Source organism: Myotis davidii, unplaced genomic scaffold (genome assembly GCF_000327345.1).
Source record: "Myotis davidii unplaced genomic scaffold, ASM32734v1 scaffold933, whole genome shotgun sequence".
Lineage (NCBI taxonomy): Eukaryota > Metazoa > Chordata > Mammalia > Chiroptera > Vespertilionidae > Myotis > Myotis davidii.
The window spans coordinates 592,143-611,212 of record NW_006285240.1 but is presented as its reverse complement, the minus strand read 5'-3'; the positions used below and the strand labels follow the sequence as shown (position 1 = coordinate 611,212).

The window sequence follows — 19,070 nt, the reverse complement described above, 5'->3', positions numbered from 1 at the left end:
GAAATTTTCTGCTTTCTTCCTGCTCCACCTTTTTTATCAGTCCGTCTGTCTTGTTCTCTCCGGGAGAGCATACATAGGCCCTGGCTGTGAGATTTCATTCGATGTCTGAGCTATCAACCTACAAAGTAAGGTGCTTAGTAAGGGCTCATTGATAACAAGAGCTGACTGATAACAGGTAAATCATGCTTGTTAATTAGTCTCAAGTTAAGAAACCAGAACCATAAAAACCAGTTGTCATAACTAGTAAAAGACGCTGGACTTACTTGATTGTTGGATTTCTGGAAAATTCTTAATCCAAAGAGATTTAGAAAGTTGTTATTTTTTTCCAATTTTCTCCACCGGTATAAAAATAATATGTACTCAGCAGTGAAAACTTGAAAAATATAGGAAAGTGAAAGAAAAATTAACTCAGTTATCCTTCATCAAGTCAACCATAGTTAATGTTTAGGTACATTTTCTTCTGCCCTGTCCCTACATGGAACATATTATAAGGAGTCAGCATGACTGAAAGGTCAATGTGTACATGTGGATGCTTACTTGGTATCTCTCATTCTGGGCACTAGAAGCTTTAAAATACTGTGAAAAATATTAATTATATTATCTCCGTGTACTGAGACTATCAAGTGGGGTTTTTTTTGTAGTGACTCTCTCTATATATATACATGAGTTTTTTGGTCTCAAAGTCTATGTACTCTTAAGTTAATATAGCTAACTCATTTCTCTCTGCAGGGTAGAATTTTCCATGTATATTTTGCAGTTATTTTCTTCTTACATTTTAGAGGTGTCTCATAAATATCACATACTTTTTTTTTTATTCTATCTTTGTCTTTTAATGAATGAGTTTGATCTCAGGAATTATGATTATTATATATCTGGATTATTTTCTGTATCTTTCGCTTTGTGCCATTTGCCTCACTTTTTCAATGCTTTTCCCCCTAACCTCCTACCTTTGTAGGATTGATAGGGCTTTTCAAAAAAAGTTTTAAATGGCAGATTGTGGTTTCCAAAGATGGTCACAATGACTGTCATCTCATATCCTATATAATAAAAGGGTAATATGCAAATCAACTGGACAGCAGAATAATTGGTCGCTATGATATGCACTGACCACCAGGGGGCAGATGCTCAATGTAGGAGATGCCCCCTGGTGGTCAGTGCACTCCCACAAGCCGGCTGATGGCTGGCAAGTGCAGTGGTGCTAAGCCAGTTGGACATCTCCTAAAGGCTTCCCGGGCTGCTAAAGGGTGCAGGCCAGGCTGAGGGGACCCCTGGGAGATAGAGAAGCAGGTGGGTATTTTAAAAATTTTTATTTATTTATTTTACTTTGCTTTTCAATTGCAGTTTATATTTAGTACTATTCTGTGATAGTTTCAGATGTATAGCATAGTGGTTAAAAAATCATGTGCTTTTCAGAGTGGTCTCCCCAATGTTCCAAGTACCCACCTGTTATTAGAATATTATTGACTATACTTCCTATGCTGGAATGTACATCTCTGTGACTATTCTGTAACTACCAATCTGTACTTCTCAATCCCTTCACCATTTTCACCCAGCCCCTCAATTCTCCCTCCCCATCTGGTGGCTAGGACTTGGCACACGGGTATTTTGTAAGCCCTCAAGTCTCTGCCACAAGAGGGCAGCGTTTTCTCATTTAATTATTTCATGCCTATATCATTTAAGTTGAATATACATGTTTTGAATACACACACACTCACACCATTATGTTAATCTTAGGAAATATATATATACACACATGTATTCAGAGCTTCATAGCTCTTTTCCCTTTATATCGGTAATCATCATCATCAGCAGCTGCAGAAGTATCAATATCATCATCATCATCATCATCATCATCATCATCATTATCATCATTGTGATGACTTATTCCATTCTTATAGATATACTAGAGGCCCAGTGTATGAAATTCATGCATGGAGGGAGGGGGTCCCCTCAGCCAAGCCTGCACCCTCTCCAATCCAGGACCCCTTGAGGGATGTCCGCATAGGATTGGGCCTAAACCGGCAGTCGGACATCCCTCTCACAATCTTTTACTGCTGGCTCCTAATTGCTCACCTGCCTGCCTACCTGGTCACCCCTAACTGCCCCCCCCCGCCTTCCTGGTCCCTCTCAACTTCCCCCCCTGCCAGCCTGGTTGTCTCATGCAGCCTGCTGTTCAGTTGCTTGGTCATCCCTCGCTAACCCCCCTGCTGGCCTGGTTGCCCCACACAGCCTGCTGTTCAGTCATTTGGTCGTCCCTCACTAACCCCCCTGCCGGCCTGGTCGCCCCATGCAGCCTGCTTGTTCAGTCGTTTGGTCATCCCTCACTAACCTCCCTGCTGGCCTGGTCGTAGGCAGCCATCTTGTGAGGGCATGGGGTCAATTTGCATATTACCTCTTTATTATATAGGATTTGTTCAGTCTTTAGATGTATTTGTTCCTTTAACTGTCAAATGCTATGAGATAGATACTATCATCTTTATGATACAGATAGAAATACTGAGGTTCTGTATTAAGTAACTTCTATTAAGTAATAGATTAAGTAACCTGTGTCTGATTGTGGAGCTATACTCTTAGCCACTAAAACATATGGCCTCTGTATTAGTTTCTTAGGGCTGCCAAAGGAAATTACTATAGACTGGCTGGCTGGCTCTAAACAATAGAAATTAACATTCTCACAGGTGAGGAGGCCAGAAGTTCAAAATCAAGATGTTGGCAGGGTTGGTTCTTCCGGAGGCTCTGAGGGAAAGCCTGTCCTATGCCTCTCTCCTAGTTCCAGCAATTCTTGGCTTGTAGCCAAACCACTCCAATCTCTGCCTCCATCTTCCCATCAGCTACTTCTCCAACTCTCTTTGTGTCTCTCTTTGCTACCAGGTCACCAGACAGTGGATTTAGACCCAACCTAAGCCAGTAGTATCACTTGCTCTTTACCTTGATTACATTTGTAAAAACTCTATTTCCAAATAAAGTCACATTTTGAGATTCCAGTAGACATTTTTTTTTTGGGGGGGGGGGCGCGGATACTATTCAACTGAGTACAGCTTCCTCTATTGTATTTACCCAACAAGCTCCCTTGTAATTACATGGAACTCCCATGTTCATAAACACTTCCTTTGAATAGATGGATGTACAATATTCCCTTTCCCCATTGGTGGACATTTAGGTAGTAGAGGGTGACAGCTAGCACATAGGGCCTTGATGCAAATCACACACAGGTGTTCCCTTCCCTGGGCTGAGTGAGGTGCCCAGGTAGGTGAGCAGAGCAGCGGCCGGATTTCAGCTTCCACTTAACTGCTCTGTCAGTCACCTTTCTGCATGTGGGACACGATGGCCCAGGCCTGGGAAAATGGAACCTAGGATGGTTTGTTACTATTTTAGAATATTTAAGAAGCTCAATTTTTGCATTCGGCTTTTTTTTTTCTGTTTCAAATTAGGAAGCACACAATGTCCACATTGAAAGAGGCCCTAGAAATCTTTTCCTTCAAATGCCTCCATAACATTGTATAAGAAAATAATGATAATATCCTATAATAATTTGGTGTTTATTGTTTCACATAGCATAGTTGAAATCTATTATTTTTCAGTCTTGGGAAAAGAGACTCAGAAATTTTAACTAGCTTTGCTACTAAATAGGGTAAAATATCAACTCTCTTGTCTTTCCTCAGTACCTTGCTTGGGTCAGCCTGACTCGAGTCGAGCCCTGCTTCCTCTTGTACATCCCAGCTGTGACATAATCATTATTTTAAAGTGTTTATGAACAGGGACATAGTCCTCCTTTTATGTCTGTAGTCTGATTTCTTTTGAAACTACCTACACCTTTCTTCTTCTCTTTTGAACTTTGCTTTGATGAATATATTTCTGACCAGATAAAAGAAGTTGCGAGTACAGCCTTCTTAACTTGAAATGACCACCTTTGTTCATATCTTTATACATATTCATAATTTATACTATTACCACAGTACTTTGGTTGCTGTGACAAGCCTGATATTTTAATAGCACATATTTCAAAGGACAGTGAAGAAAATATATAGCATCTTCTTTTTCTTATATTTAAATAACTTTTTTGAATGCTTTTTAAATTTTCTTTTTATAGAGAAAAGGTTCAGTTAATTTTATAAGGGCTAACATAAATGAAAATAACTCAATGAAATAAATAAGAATTCAAGTTTGTAGTCTAATTAGTAGACCAAAATTCTTAGCATTTACCTTCTCCACAGATATTTTTGTGATTTCTTGATGGTATAGAACTCAGCTCATTCCTCTCTGTGTTCCTTGGGGTTTAATGCAATGCTAGACACACACGTGGCTACTAATAAGTTCATGTTGATGGAATGAATGGCACAACCACCTCTGCTCTTTTCCTCATGTGTTCTGCTCTGGCCACTGTGACTATCCATTATCTGGACACATTGCACCTCGTCCCACCTGCATGCCTTTGCAATGAATGATTTTTTCCAGTGACCCCCCTACCCCCCTTCCAGGTTCCTACTCATCTTTTAAGATCCAGCTCAAATGTCAGATCCTCCATGAAGCATTTATTAAGGTCACGATGATGCCTCATTCATCTCTATGTCCCCAGCATCTGGCACAGAGTCACAGTTATGAAATGGGCATTGAAACGAGAAAGTGAATGAACAGAGGGACGGAGTCAGTATCCCATAGCAGATAAGAACGTGGGCTTTATGGTCTGACAAACCTGGATGCATATCCTGCTTCTTGACTTGCACCTGGTGACCTTGGTCAGGTTATGTCATCCCTCTGAGACTTCATTGGTTGTCAAATGAGGATAATGATGGCATCTGACTCCACGGGTTCTTCGTAAGGACAAGCTGAGATCCTGTTGGGAAAATCCTTCATCTCATGCATGTTAAATGATAGCGTTGATAGACTTGTTCTACAGTTTTCCTCGATTGCATTGGAGAGGCTGTGGTCTGGCCAGCCTCGGTGTGATTGTATTAGATGGAAATATTTTGGTTGGGGAGTCATGGACTTGTCATGGCCACCACCCCATTTTCTTTCTTTCTTTTTTTTTTTTAATATATTTTATTGATTTTTTACAGAGAAGAAGGGAGAGAGATAGAGAGTTAGAAACATCGATGAGAGAGAAACATCGATCAGCTGCCTCCTGCACATCTCCTACTGGGGATGTGCCCGCAACCCAGGTACATGCCCTTGACCGGAACCGAACCTGGGACCCTTCAGTCCACAGTCCGACGCTCTATCCACTGAGCCAAACCGGTTTCGGCCACCACCCCATTTTCAAATGGAATAAAACAGAAAAGCAGACTCCAGCTAACTGGAAAACACTACTAGAGTAGAATTTTCTTGGCACTTAAATTTTAGGAGAAAGAGACAAACCACAAAATAGAAACGAATGTAAGGGTTTTTTAAAATATAGAAACCTTGCAAGTAAGTTCTAGGGGATGACCTTTGAACTGTGTCCAGCCTAAACCTCTGTCGTTTTGCACTGTGGCAAATATATACCATAGGCATTGAATTAATCCTACTGGCTGGTGAATGAGGCCTTACACTGTTTTTTAAAAAAATTGAAATGGGTGTCAAGATAAAAAAGAAACTATTATAAAAAGTTTCAAATATATACCAATTTAGAGTGATTAGTCTAATAAATTTCCACATAACTATTAACCAGCTCAATAGTTAGCAATATTCAATCAGCTCAATAATTAGCAATATTCTGCCATTCTATTTCATTCTTCTCCTTTTTACTTGTGTGTTTTGCTAGAGTATTTAAAAGCAAATGCTAGACATATTTTTTCACTTATCAATATTTTAGTATCAGATAAACGCTTTAAAAGTATAATTATAATCTGTTATTACAGCCAACACAATTAAAATTAATTTCATAATAGGATCTAAAACCCAGCTCATGTTTAATTTTCCTGATTGCATCAATAAGTCTTTTTAAAAATATTCATTGGGTGACATTGGTCAACATAAACATATAGGTTTTGGATATGGGTTTCTATGTTACAAGATCTGTTTATTGTACCGTGTGCCCACCACCAAAGCCAGATCTTCTCCTGTCACCTTCTATTAGGTCCTAATAAGTTTTATAGTTATTTTGTTTGAATCAGTATCCCAGCACAGTTCACAAATGCTATTTGTTGGGTACGTGTCCTAAGTCTGTCAATTTGTAACCATTCCCCTCCTTTGTTTCCATGCATTGCTTTCTGTAAGAATTTTAAGTAGATAAATATTTCACAAAAACAAGGTTTGTGGTTTCTCTGGAAAGATCTGGCAGCCCTGGCTCACACGCCCAGCTGGTGCATTTGGCTGCAGCACAGTGAGACTGTAGCCCTTCCCGTGTGCGAGTGCCTGAAGACCCCCATGGTCCTCACTAGTCCCTGTTGCACCAACCAGCTCTCCTCATTGAGATTGCCTACCCAGCCCCCATGGGCGTTATACTGGCCACCTCTGACCTGCATATACGTCTATTGGGCAGTGAGGACTGAATCCTACGTGATGACGTTCAAGTCCCAAAACATCCTCAGTCATTATGTCAATGTCCAGTTTGGTGCCCAGTATCATGTAGGTAGGAACGGAAGCTGAAATGTTTCAAAAGTTTCCAGTGAAGGATTAAATCAACAAAACCTTTTTTAAAAATCCGAAAATAGCTTAAAACTTTATGAATTGGCATGTCTCTTTTCTTGATCATTCCAGTTCATCTGCTCTACAGCCTTTCATTCTGTAAGTATCTTTTTCACTGTGTGGAGGTTTGATCTACAAAGGCCACTGGACAAGGTGTCACAAGACCCAAACTTGAGCCTTGGTCCTATGGCAATTGGGCCACCGTTTTGCTTCTCTGAGACACCTTGCAGAGTGGAGGTATTAACAGCATTTCTCTCAGGGTTGTTGTGAAGGTCAAATAAAGTAACAGATGTGATGTTAATTTGTCAACTGTATAGCTCTACACGGAAGCTATTACCGTGCAGGAGGCTATATTGAATTATGCATACCATCCTCTTTTATGCCTCCATGCTGGTACTCTGCTGTTCTCTCTCCTTGGAATGTCCTTAAGAATGAATTGCTCATCATCTGTGGTCCCCCAAAACTTTATAACCTTCATCACACTATAGTAAGGGCTTTTGTTCACATCTTTGTCTTCTGGAAGATTCTGAAAGCAAACTGCAGTTTATTCAGGGCTTGGCACACAGCAGACTCTCAGTAAGTGTCTGTTGAATTCGTTTGGACTGATTTGAACAATTATTATATGTGTGCCTTCTTGAAGGACAAAGTCTATGTCATACAGTTCTTTAGGTATATCATCTGATAACTGACCAACCTTGGCTCTTGTTAAAAGCTGCTGCTGCTGATGATGATGAAGAAGAAATATTCATAAAAATAGTTTTGTATTTTACATTTAAGTCAATGATCAGACTTCTTAAGTATATTATTAGTAATGTAAGCTCATTGACAATGAAAGCACCTACATGTGAATGCCTATGATTAAGTTTTTTTTTTTTTTTTCTGTTGGGGAGAACTTAACAGAAATCCTGGTCATCCTTTTTGGCCCCAGTTATCTGATTTTCTTCATTAATTTAGGCTTCTTGCTCTGTTACAGCTGGTTTGCCATCCACCCTGTCAGCATGAACAACAGCAACCATCTTGTAAATAGTGACAATATGGGCTATGCGTCTTACCTGTTTGAGCGAGAGAAGAACAAAGGACATTTACCTGGACAGGTAAGAATTTGTGTTATTGAAAACTTCACTTTAATTCATTGAGTATCATCACTCATGCAATATTCAAAATGGCTGATTCAAGTTTTCAGAGTAAAGTGCCAGTATGGGCATCACATACTGATATACTTATATTAAAAAAAAATTTCATCTTACCTAGTAGGAAAAGAAAAATTCAAAATGACCAATAAACTGTGTCCAACACTACCTTTATTGATGGCATCATAAAGTTATAATTAGTTGGATAAAGGAGGGCAAGTTCAAGGTTTTTGTAATATATAATCATTTTTATCAACTTGGAAACATGGTGAATTGTATTGACGTTTACTTTTGTTTTCAGAGTTCTAAAAGTACTAAGCATCTCTGTAATGGTATAATAATCTGAATGAGGACAGGTGCCGAGTCCTTTTCACTGGCCCAGACATCCCTCTTCATGTGAATTTCCTTTCCAGGACATTGTTCTACTTTCCAGTCATAAGGCCTAGGTCAGAGACAGTCCTAATCCATCAGACTTGTTTGTAACTTTGAAACTCAGTGAGTGACTGGATCGGAGATGGGGGCCAGGAACCCAGTCCATGCACTCCAGATGCTGCTCAGATCTGTATACAATAAAGATTACAGCTAGCTAGGGGGGAGGAGGGACCCTGTCTGCTTGCCACCAGCACCTAAGGCCTAGAATGAATGATATATGATGGGATGAGAGTCCCGGGCCCTTGACTAGAATAATGCTCTGTTATGAAGATACTGATACAAAATTCACCAACCCCCAAAACTCATAAACACAGATAATAGTGTGGTGATTACCAGAGGGTAAGGGAGTGGAGACAGGTAGAAGGGGGTCAAGGGAACACAAATGGTGACAGAACCATTTTGTGTGGTGAACACACAATACAATATACAGATGATGTATTACAGAATTATACACTTGAAACCTATATCATTTTATTAACCAATATCACCTCAATAAAGGCAATAAAAAAGCCACTTGGAATAGTTCCAGCCAACCAAAAAAAAAAAGAAAAAGAAAAAAGGACAGAATGGGAGGACAGTGGCTTGAGGTGACTGCCTTGTACCACTCTAAAAGGTTACTTCGGGTTGAAGAGATAGAGAAACGATGCGTAGAAGCATCAGCCTGGATGGTGGACACTGTATTTAGGTTCAGTTTCACAACAGGAAAGTCCGGATTGGCTCCTCTCTTTTTAAGCCAATAGGATAGGTATTCTTAAAGGGCAACTGCATCTTGGATCTCTAGGTTCAACACCAGCGGCGAAATTGACATGTCAGCCTTTTGTAACTTGTGCGCTGTGTTCCTTGTCAGCGTGCTTCTGCTTGAGGCACGAATTTGAAAGTGTCCTGCTTGAAGCTGCTCTATTGAGAATCGGAAAGTCACAAGTGACAACAGGAACACTGACTGTACTGGGAGCCTTTTCCGGAGTAAAGCATTTCCTTAGATTATTGTATGTACACCCTCCTTTTTATTGTGGGCAAATGGTTTTGGGTAGTTCACCGAAGCAGATGGAATGTTTGCGTTTTGAATGGGAGGCGTGGGGAAGACAGAATAAAAGGCAACTGCTGTTTCTCTTGGCAGGGGCCGTTTGTAGCAGCCTTTGCTTCATCGAACCTAGGAGATGTGTCCCCCAATATTCTCGGCCCACGTTGTGCCAACACCGGAGAGTCCTGTGATAACGCCAACAGCACTTGTCCCATTGGCGGGGTAGGTACCTATGCCAGGAAATCTTCGCTTTGGCATGTCATGTATCTTTTATGTTTGAAGATTCATCGTTCATTGACAGGTAGGTTTTCCTCAAGTATACACCGGCCTACTTACCTCTATCAACTGCTCTGCCCAAAAGCACCCACGAAATGTCAATGAGATAAAATTATAATTTTCTATGTGATTGTGAAGTTTTTTGAATGGTGAGGCAATTTAGGAAATGTCAGAGATTAGATATCCTTCCCCAAGCGTGGGCCGCCTGAAACATGATGCCTGGGCATTTCTGTGGAAACAGTACCCCAAACTGTCTGCCCGAGACATTGCTCACTCATTAGTAAAGCTATGGATTAAGAAAAACAACCACACACACAAAAACAATATAAGATAATTTTTTTCTTTTAAAATGGCAAAAATCTTGCTGTCAGAACTCCAACAATAAGAAAGCATAGAGAACAGTCAAAAGTGAAAGACCCTATCACCTCCGTCCTGCCCCACCCCTTCTAGCAGTTACCTATGGAATGACTTCCTATGTATTTGTCTGCGTAACCACAAACAACATTTATAACTTACTTACTGATTTTTTTTTATTGGTGCAGGATTTCAGTTTTCCACTCAACTTTGTCTTAAAAATATTTTTATGATTATATGTGGATCGGTGTGGTAAGTTTCAAAGACAAATGAGGCCGTACCATCATTTATTTATCCTCCCCAGCCCCCGCCCCCCCAAGCTCATTTAGATTATTCAGCTTAGACATGAGCAGCAGATGCTAATTTCTGTGTCTTATTCTTTGTGTTTAAAGAACATTTCACCTGTAATATTGCTTTTATTTAACACTGTTTCTGGACTATTTACTTTATTCCAATCAACCCCACCCAATGAGCAATACAGTTTCAACAATTACACTTTTCTATTATATATTGCTATTTTTATGTAGAAAGTATTCTGTGTTACCCTTTATTTGCAACATTTCTACACATTATTAATTCACAGTAGATTTGATAACTACTTACTAAATTACAAAATTCATAGATGAGATGGTTAAAACATTATTATACTTATTTGCAGCAGAACATTATGCATCAACTTAATGTCTTCTGTTGAAATACTTAAAGTGGGAAAAACTCATAATACATGATGTTGACTAAAAAAAAATCAGGACTTAATAATGTATATTCATTGTGATTGCAGTTTTGAAAATCAGTGTATCATTGTAAAAAGATAAAGTGAAACACACTGAATTGTTGACTATGATGTTCTCTTTTTGATACTATTATAAATAGGTTTCATTTTAGTTATTTTGTATTTATTATTTTTATTTATACATTTTGTTATTTTTTACGCTGAGCATAGTTTATAATCTGAAAATATTACAACAAAGTCATGCCCCCAATAGAATTCTGTTTTCCTCTGCTCCCCTCCATGCGTTGGGTTGAGTCAGCTTCCCTCAGGTTTGCAGGGCTGCAGGTGGCAGTAAGGAAGGGGTATGCTCCCCTCCCCCCACCCCCATATAAAGTAGGAGAGAGAGAACTTCTCCAACATAGAATAAAAGGTCTCTCTTATCTGATTGGGTCAATTTCTGTCACATGTCCATCCCTGGAACAAAACAGTTGCTGGGGGAATGGTATGTGCTGAGTGGCTTAGGTTGGGTTCCTGGCCAATCTTAGCAAGGCCTAGCCCTGGAGCCTTAGACTTACCAGGAACAAGGAATGGGAACATTGGCCACAACGGGGAGGGCGGGGCGGGGATGGCTTTCTGAGCAAAGTCAGGATTCACAGAAGAAAGAGGAAGGGGGAAGGAAAGAAGGCAGACGCTGCCATGTCTTCTGCTTTAGTGTGGGTCCTTTAAAAACACAACAGCTTCAGTTTAGAAAAAGGTTTTAATATTTTTTAGGGAAAGATATATGCTTGTTACACATTCAAATAATATGGAAAAATTCAGAAAATAAAACTATGAAAAGGAGCACCCTCATCCCATAAGTTAACCTGTTAAAATGTTAATGAACTTCTAGATAGTTTGTACATCCATGCATACATATATACATGTAAAATTTTACATAAGTGGGATCACACGGCAATACTAGTCTATAACCAGCTTCCTTATTTCCAATAAATGTGCTTTAAAACATCATTTAACATCCCTCCGTGCCTGGCAAGTGTGGCTCAGTGGTTGAGCATTGTGCCATGCACCAGGAGGTCATGGTTTGATGCCTGGTCAGGGCGCATGCCTGGGTTGTGGGCCCAATCCCCAGGAGGGGGTGTGCAGGAGGCAGTCAATCAATGATTCTCTCTCATCATTAAAATTTCTATCTCTCTCTCCCTCTCCCTTCCTCTCTCTGAAATGAATGTAAACATATTTAAAAAAATAAATAAAACCCCTCGTAATTTTCAATATTGAGTATCATAGTTAACCAGTCCCCTGCTGATGAGTATTTTCTTTCCCTGACTTCTTCCTTCCTTCACACCCTCTCTCCCATCTTTTCTTCCCTTCTTGATATAAGCATGCTGTGGTCACTCTGCTTGTCATACATATTTTGTCAAACGAGTAAGAGTTTCGCCATAAGCCAAATTCTTGAAAGTGAGTTTGCTGTCAAAGAGAAAGGACCCCTAACGAATGCTGCACATAGCCCAAACACTCTCTCATCACATTTCCACCCCAGTGCATGAGGGACGGTCTCCCACCAGCACCAGGACTGTCAGCCGTTCCGTTTTCACCAACACAATATGCAAGTTCTCTTTGCAGCTTCAACTTATATTTAATTATTCATGAGCTTGAACATATTTCATATTGAATGGCTATTTACATTTCTTTTTGTGCATTGCCTATTTCATCTGCATTCCATCATGTATTCATTATGGTGATTATTTTCCCCCCAGCTTTATTGAGATATAATTGACATATAACCTTGTGTAATTTAAGGTATATAAGGTGGTGATTTTGATATGCAGATAAGATGCTTTTTACTGCCCTGGCCAGTTTGGCTCAGTGGATAGAGCGTCGGCCTGCAGACTCAAGGGTCCCAGGTTCAATTCCAGTCAAGGGCATGTACCTTGGTTGCGGACACATCCCCAGTGGGGAGTATGCAGGAGGCAGCTGATCAATGTTTCTCTCTCATTGATGTTTCTAACTCTCTATCCCTCTCCCTTCCTCTCTGTAAAAAATCAATAAAATATATTTAAAAAAGATGCTTTTTACTGCAAATAAGAGATGATCTAACTCAATATGGATGAACCAAAAGGTATTAATAAAGATATTTTTCTTACTGACTTTTCCAAGTTCCTAATATTTTAAAGTCTTAGTTTGTCATAAACAATACAAACCCCCCCCCTTGATTTGTCAGTTGTCTTTCAGCTTTACTTATGTTTTCATTTTCCACATATGAATATTTAAAATGTTTAAGTTGTCAGATGTATTTAGCCTGTTCTATATAATTTTAGAAGGGACTTCTATACCCTTAAGACTTTAAAATATATGCACTCTTGTTTTCAATACTTTTTATTTCATTTGTAATATTGAAACATCTGATTAATCTCAAATTATTCTGATGTAAGAAATAAGGTATGGAGTCATATTTATTTACTGATTTTTTTCCCCCTGAAGGTCAGCTAGCTTTTCCAATATAATTTTAACTGAGTTTCAGTTTAAGGTGATCATGACCAAGAGCCCCAGGCAAGAACAAGCAAGTAGAGATGTGTGCAGCCAATGGAGAGATGTGGAGTTAGGTCTTAGCTATCTGAATAATCTTTGGCAAATCCTCTAACACATGGAACCTCATTTTCCTTATTTTTAAGCTAAGTGCTGGAATAGATGATTTCTAAAGGTGTTCGCAGCTCCAGTTCAATTAATGCTTTTGTTTTTCGTAACCTATAAGTTGAGAGAATATCTGAAAAGAAAAGCTATAATGTGTCTTAAAATTATAGTTGCTTAGATTCACTTGTAATTGTCCATTTCTTAAAATAATTTCTTTTTAAAAAATACATTTTTATTGATTTCAGAGAGGAAGGGAGCGGGGGCGAGAGATAGAAACATCAATGATGACAGAAAAATCATTGATCAGCTGCCTCCTACATAGCCCCTACTGGGGATCAAGGCCGCTACCCCGGCATATACCCTGACTTGGAATTGAACCGTGACCTCCTGGCTCATAGGTTGATGCTCAACCACTGAGCCATACCAGCCAGGCATAAAATACTTGCTTTATTCACCAAGAACCCATCTGTCTCATTTTGTTCAAGGCTACCATGTGCATGGCTAGGGGACCTGGACAGGATATGCTCGACAGCACACAAATTATAGGACGGATCCTCTACCAGAGAGCTTCGGTAAGCCGTGCACCCACTCTTTGATCTTCATTTAAAACTAGAGGCCTGATGCATGAAATTTGTGCAAGGGGCTCGGCCCTTGCAGCCCCGGCTTCGTCCAGAAGGTCGTCCAGACGGGTCGTCTGAAAGGTCATGGGGACTGTTGTTCTGCTTTTGGGTCTAATTAGCATATTAGCTTTTTATGATATAGGATTATATAGGATTGTTCTTGAAGATCTGCTGACGTGTTCTTTAGGAAGTCCCTAACTGTGAGGAAGACAAGAGCTCAAGCAGCACCGAGGGGTCTGGAAAGCTGGTTGCTGCTCCAGGGCAGTTGGGAAGGTTTCTTGCACAAGCCACACAGGAATCTCTCTCTGACTGCCTGGTCCAACCACTTACAGGAAGCACATTTTACTTCTGCCAGAGGGCTTGCTTCGGGCAGTGGGATGGTAGCTAGATTGTAAGGTTTGCAATTAGCATGGCATATATGACCAGACTGTTTCAGAGGCTTGAAAATCTCTCAGGGATTTGCCTGCCAAATCACTTAGCCATTTCTTTTTAAAAAATCTTTATTGTTGAAAGTATTACAGATGTCCTCCTTTTCCTCCCATTGTCTCCCTCCACCTCGTTCCCTGGTTCCCGCCCCGCCCCACCCCAGGCCTTCAGCAACCTATTGTCTGTGTCCATAGATGATGCACATATTCACATAAAATCTTTGGTTAGTCTCTTCTTACCCCCTCCTTCCCTCTGAGATTCATCAGTGTGTTCCATGTTTCCATGTTTCCGATGCTATTTTATTCTTCAGTTTATTTTGTTTGTCAGATTTCTTCTTTGTTTATTTTGATTTTTAGATTCAATTGTTGATAGGTATATATTTACTTTATTGTTAATATTTTAATCTTTTCTCTTCTTCTTCTTCTTCTTCTTCTTCTTCTTTCTTCTTTCTCCTTTCTCCTTTCTTCTTTCTTCTTTCTTCTTTCTTCTTCTTTCTTCTTTCTTCTTCTTCAAGGATACCCTTCAACATTTCACATAATACTGGTTTAATGGTGATGCATTTCTTAACTTTTCCTTCGGTGACAATGCAAAGCTGAGCCCCACAACTCACTGCTCTCACAATTTGGATTCAAATGAGTTCTAGTCCTCTTTGATATGGCAAAGATCATCCATGTTATCTTAACTTTTTTTTTTTTTTGAGAGGGAACCTGGTTTACAGCAAGATTACTATGATTTACTCTACTCTCTTTCCTCTTCTAAATTTGATCTTTCATTTAGTCCCATATTATGTGTCAGCTTCAATGGAGAGATTTCTGACCTACAAGATGAGCTGGAGAGTTGAGATATCTCTGATAACGAGAGTTAAGTCTCTTCCTTTTCATAGCTTAATTATACCTTTCTTGTACACACACGCGTGTGCGTGTGAGTATAAGTAAATATTTTGTTCCAATGATTCTAAAATGTTTCAGCAGCAATTAAGGAAGATCAAAAGCACCTTTAAAAACACCAGACACTAGCCAGCCCTAATTGCTGCAGTTTCTTTTTAATTACTGTGGTATTATCAGTGGATTGCTCTAAATTAACAGATTCTATTTAGGGAGTGCATCTGTGACACAATTAGGTGTCAGAAATTTTGTTATCTTTCTGGGCCTGGGAGCCAGAGGGATTTGTCCCACATTCTGCATTCTGCATTCTCTTCTCAGCAAGGCACAACTGGCCTCCTCACCAGGGAGGCAGCTGCATCTGGGGTCACTCAGCTCAGAGCTCCCAGGGGGCAGTTGAAACTGGGATGGTGTGGAAATGAGTTAGGCCTCCGGCAAAGGGACTTCTACCGAAGCAGGATTTGCCTCTGTTGTATACAGATCAGTAAAAACATTTCTAATCATGGATTGACTCACTTTTCCCATAAGACTGAAAAAGCATCAGTTGACCACATTGGGGGAAAAAAAGATCATCAAAGAGCAGCAGGATGTTAGGGGAGTTTATGCAGATGAAGTGGGGCCTGAAGTTTTCAAGCCGCCCTTTGGCATCTCCTCAAGCCAGCCCTGCCAGAGGCCTCAAGGACTGAGGATGCCCGAGGATACACTCTTGTTCTGGCGAAGAAAGTCACGCAGCCCTCCTACTTCTAATCTCACATTTTCTTGACCAGCCCTCCTACTTCTAATCTCACATTTTCTTGACCGTCTTTCCAGTGAGATTGGGGCCTTTTGTGCCCCATCCTGGATCACTACGGGTTCATCTTTGTGGGGGAAAGCACAGGTCAGCCATCCAGGGCCTTCCATCTTCAGGGAAGCAACAAGTTGGCAGAGAGATCACCTGTGTAGTGGCTACTGCTATGGGCCCAGCAGAATAAAACTTGTCTGAGATCCTTCTCCCAATTGGTACTTACTGGATGCAGTGGTAATGCTCATTTTAGCTCTTAACAGCGAGCTTCTGTGGGTTTTCTAGGCGCTGTATGCCTTGGCTTCCCAGGAGTTAACTGGACCCCTGACTTCGGCTCATCAGTGGGTGAATATGACAGATGTCACTGTCCCACTCAATTCCACACACACGGTGAGTGTTGCTGAGTCACACTGACCATGCCACAAGGGGAAAGCTTGGGGCTGATCTCATCATGAGTGGAAGCTTAACTTCTGTTTCTTTCCCCCTCTTTTTGTTCTAAACATCTTTCCTTTAGGCAAAGACATGTAAGCCAGCGCTGGGCTACAGTTTCGCAGCTGGCACAATCGATGGACCTGGGACCTTCAACTTCACGCAGGGTGAGGTGCAGACGAATGGAACCTGTGGCCCCAGCTTCTGGAGCTTTGGGGTTGTGCCCCTGAGGAGGGTTTACGTGTAGCCACTACAGTGACTGTGTTTCTTTCTAAACCCAGGGGTGTGCGGGGACTCCAGGTTTGTGCATGACAACCAGATTTCCCAGGGACGGGTGTCTGCTGTCACTCAGCTTTCCATGCATTCAAGTAGAATCAGAGACAAATCCTCTTTGTGTTTTAGTCTGTGGGTGAATAATTTTAAAGTCTGCTTGGGCTGGCGGGGGGCGGGGGGGCATTGGGGGGTGCAGGAGGCAGTTGTCATTGTACCTTCAACAACATGAGTCGGCTCTTCCGGTTGGTTATTAGTGTCTCTTTTCCTTGTCCCGTTACGGAAGACAAAATTCCTCAGGGTAGAGGCCTTTAGGAGCCTAACGCGTGTGGCCCCAGGTCCCCTTCCTGTGTGTATTTCCAGGATCTTCCTTAATTTATAACTGATTGTTTTAGGTTTTATAACTTTATCCTGATTTCACTGTAATAATAGGCTTTGGTTTATGTACTTTGGTGCTCCTTTATTAGACCCACATACGTTTATAATTGTTATATTTCCCTAATGGATTACAGATTCTAAGTCGATAGGTTTTGTAGTTAACACAACCTTCCCCCAGATTATGGATCTTAGGCGAGGTTTTTGTTTTTTCCTGATTGTGGGTATTTGTGTAGATAAGTAAGTGGGGATTCAAGAGAGGCTTTTTCAGGGACCCCAAGCCAAACAACTAACACTTCAAATTGGAGGTGTCATTTTTAGTTTTCAAAATGGAAATTCTACAGTGAATTGTGCCATACTGTTTTTACTTCAAATGTGGAAGAGAAGGAGCAATAGAAACAAAACTTCAAGGATGTTGAGCAAAATATATTCTTTTAGTCTATCAACCACACTGAAGATCTAATTAAATAATGGCTCCTATTTTAGGATGCACAGGAAATTTTGCTTCTTCCATTATTCAGACTGTCTTGGAATCATTAAATAACAATCTTAGTGAAATCGCTGAGACTCCTGAAAGCATTGTTGTACAACAGCTGTCACAATGATGACATTTTCTCCAGAGAATTAGAGTCATATCAATTAAAACATTCCTAACAGGGACAACAGTATCAGATCCATTTTGGGACACTCTTCGGGATCAGCTCTTTGGCAGGCCCTCTGATGAAATCAAAGAGTGTCAGAAACCAAAGCCCGTCCTTATTCACACTGGAGAGGTAAAGCATTTTTTGTTATCATGGTGAAATTAGTGTATTGCTTTTGAAAATTTATGAATTGTCGGATGTGAATGGTATACCTGTATTGGCATGGGAGGTCTTACTCAGATATTCCCACAACAAAATATTTAATGTCAAAAGTATGGAAGCCATGAGTCTAAAAAATAAGGGGTATGATTATTAAATATTGTAATTTTGAATTTATGATAAATAACTGGAACAATAAGAACCCAGAGAAAGGAAGAATAAAAATAACAGTTGTCTTACTTAAGATTCATTCTGTTACCCTAAGGATAGGAGTTCACATAGAATTCTCTGTAGAGGAGAACATCTCAGTCCCTATAAAAAGGAACATGTCCATGTCTCCGTTTTCTCACAAGCCAGGCAATGTTATTAACTAAAGCAACATTCTTTTCCTATTCCTTTGGAACATGGATTTTCACATTCTAAATGTCAAAGTGCGATGCCAGTGTTTATAATATGAACTGTTGATGTTGAAAACAATTTAATAGAGTTTTTCCCCCTAATATTCATTTAAAATTCTTCAGGCAGAAGAAAGAGAGGAAAGGGAAGAAATAGAGGGAAAGATTCTACACTAATGTGAGTACGGAAAAGGATAGATTTTCTTGAGAAAAGGTGGAAAGTAACTGAAAATTTGAAGTGCTTTTAGAGTAAGAAGTTATTAAGTGAAACTAATCCAAGTGATTGAGTTACTTATTTTTTGTGTACGAGGAGAGTCACCACTGTGCTCCAGTAGGTCCTTGGTCGTCGGTTACACATTGTGATTCCACACTGACAGGTCCACCAGACATCATTGATGAGAAAATACGTCCAGGTTAATGGGGCATTGGCATTTCAGATTAACATGTTATGACTAGATAAAACACTTAATGTTATATCATGAATTAGACATAAAATCTATGGTGGCAGGAGACACCAAAAGCAGCTGGAAACATTTTGCATCCTTCAATAAACTTCTGTGATCATCACAGGTCTCTTGATCATAGAAAGAAAAATATTCCTAACACAGTGTTCGTATTTTGGGTTCTTAGCTGTCCAAACCTCATCCCTGGCACCCGGATATTGTTGACGTTCAGATCATTGCTCTTGGGTCCTTGGCCATAACTGCTATCCCTGGGGAGCTTACGTAAGTCCTTCTTTTTCATTTTGTAGTTTAAAAAATGTAATTATTGTGGCCTGGCCAGGTGGTCCCCTACTCCAAAATGTTTGGGTTTGATTCCCAGTCAGGGCACAGACGTAGGTTTTGGGTTCAATCCTTAGATGGGAAACAACCGATCTCTCTCTCTCTCTCTCTCTCTCTCTCTCTCTCTCTCTCTCTCTTTCCTTTTCTCTCTC

At 40.2% G+C, this 19,070-nt stretch overlaps 1 protein-coding gene across 1 annotated transcript in view; it reads left to right on the top strand.

Moving 5' to 3' along the window:
• Positions 1-19,070, top strand: part of ASAH2 (N-acylsphingosine amidohydrolase (non-lysosomal ceramidase) 2) — a 98,632-nt gene that overhangs the window by 41,378 nt on the left and 38,184 nt on the right. Inside the window, exons 9-15 of the mRNA XM_006755840.2 lie at positions 7,580-7,700; positions 9,286-9,411; positions 13,645-13,731; positions 16,153-16,257; positions 16,382-16,463; positions 17,599-17,714; positions 18,767-18,861. Coding sequence (XP_006755903.1) covers positions 7,580-7,700; positions 9,286-9,411; positions 13,645-13,731; positions 16,153-16,257; positions 16,382-16,463; positions 17,599-17,714; positions 18,767-18,861 — 732 coding nt within the window. The remainder of the gene's footprint in view (positions 1-7,579; positions 7,701-9,285; positions 9,412-13,644; positions 13,732-16,152; positions 16,258-16,381; positions 16,464-17,598; positions 17,715-18,766; positions 18,862-19,070) is intronic.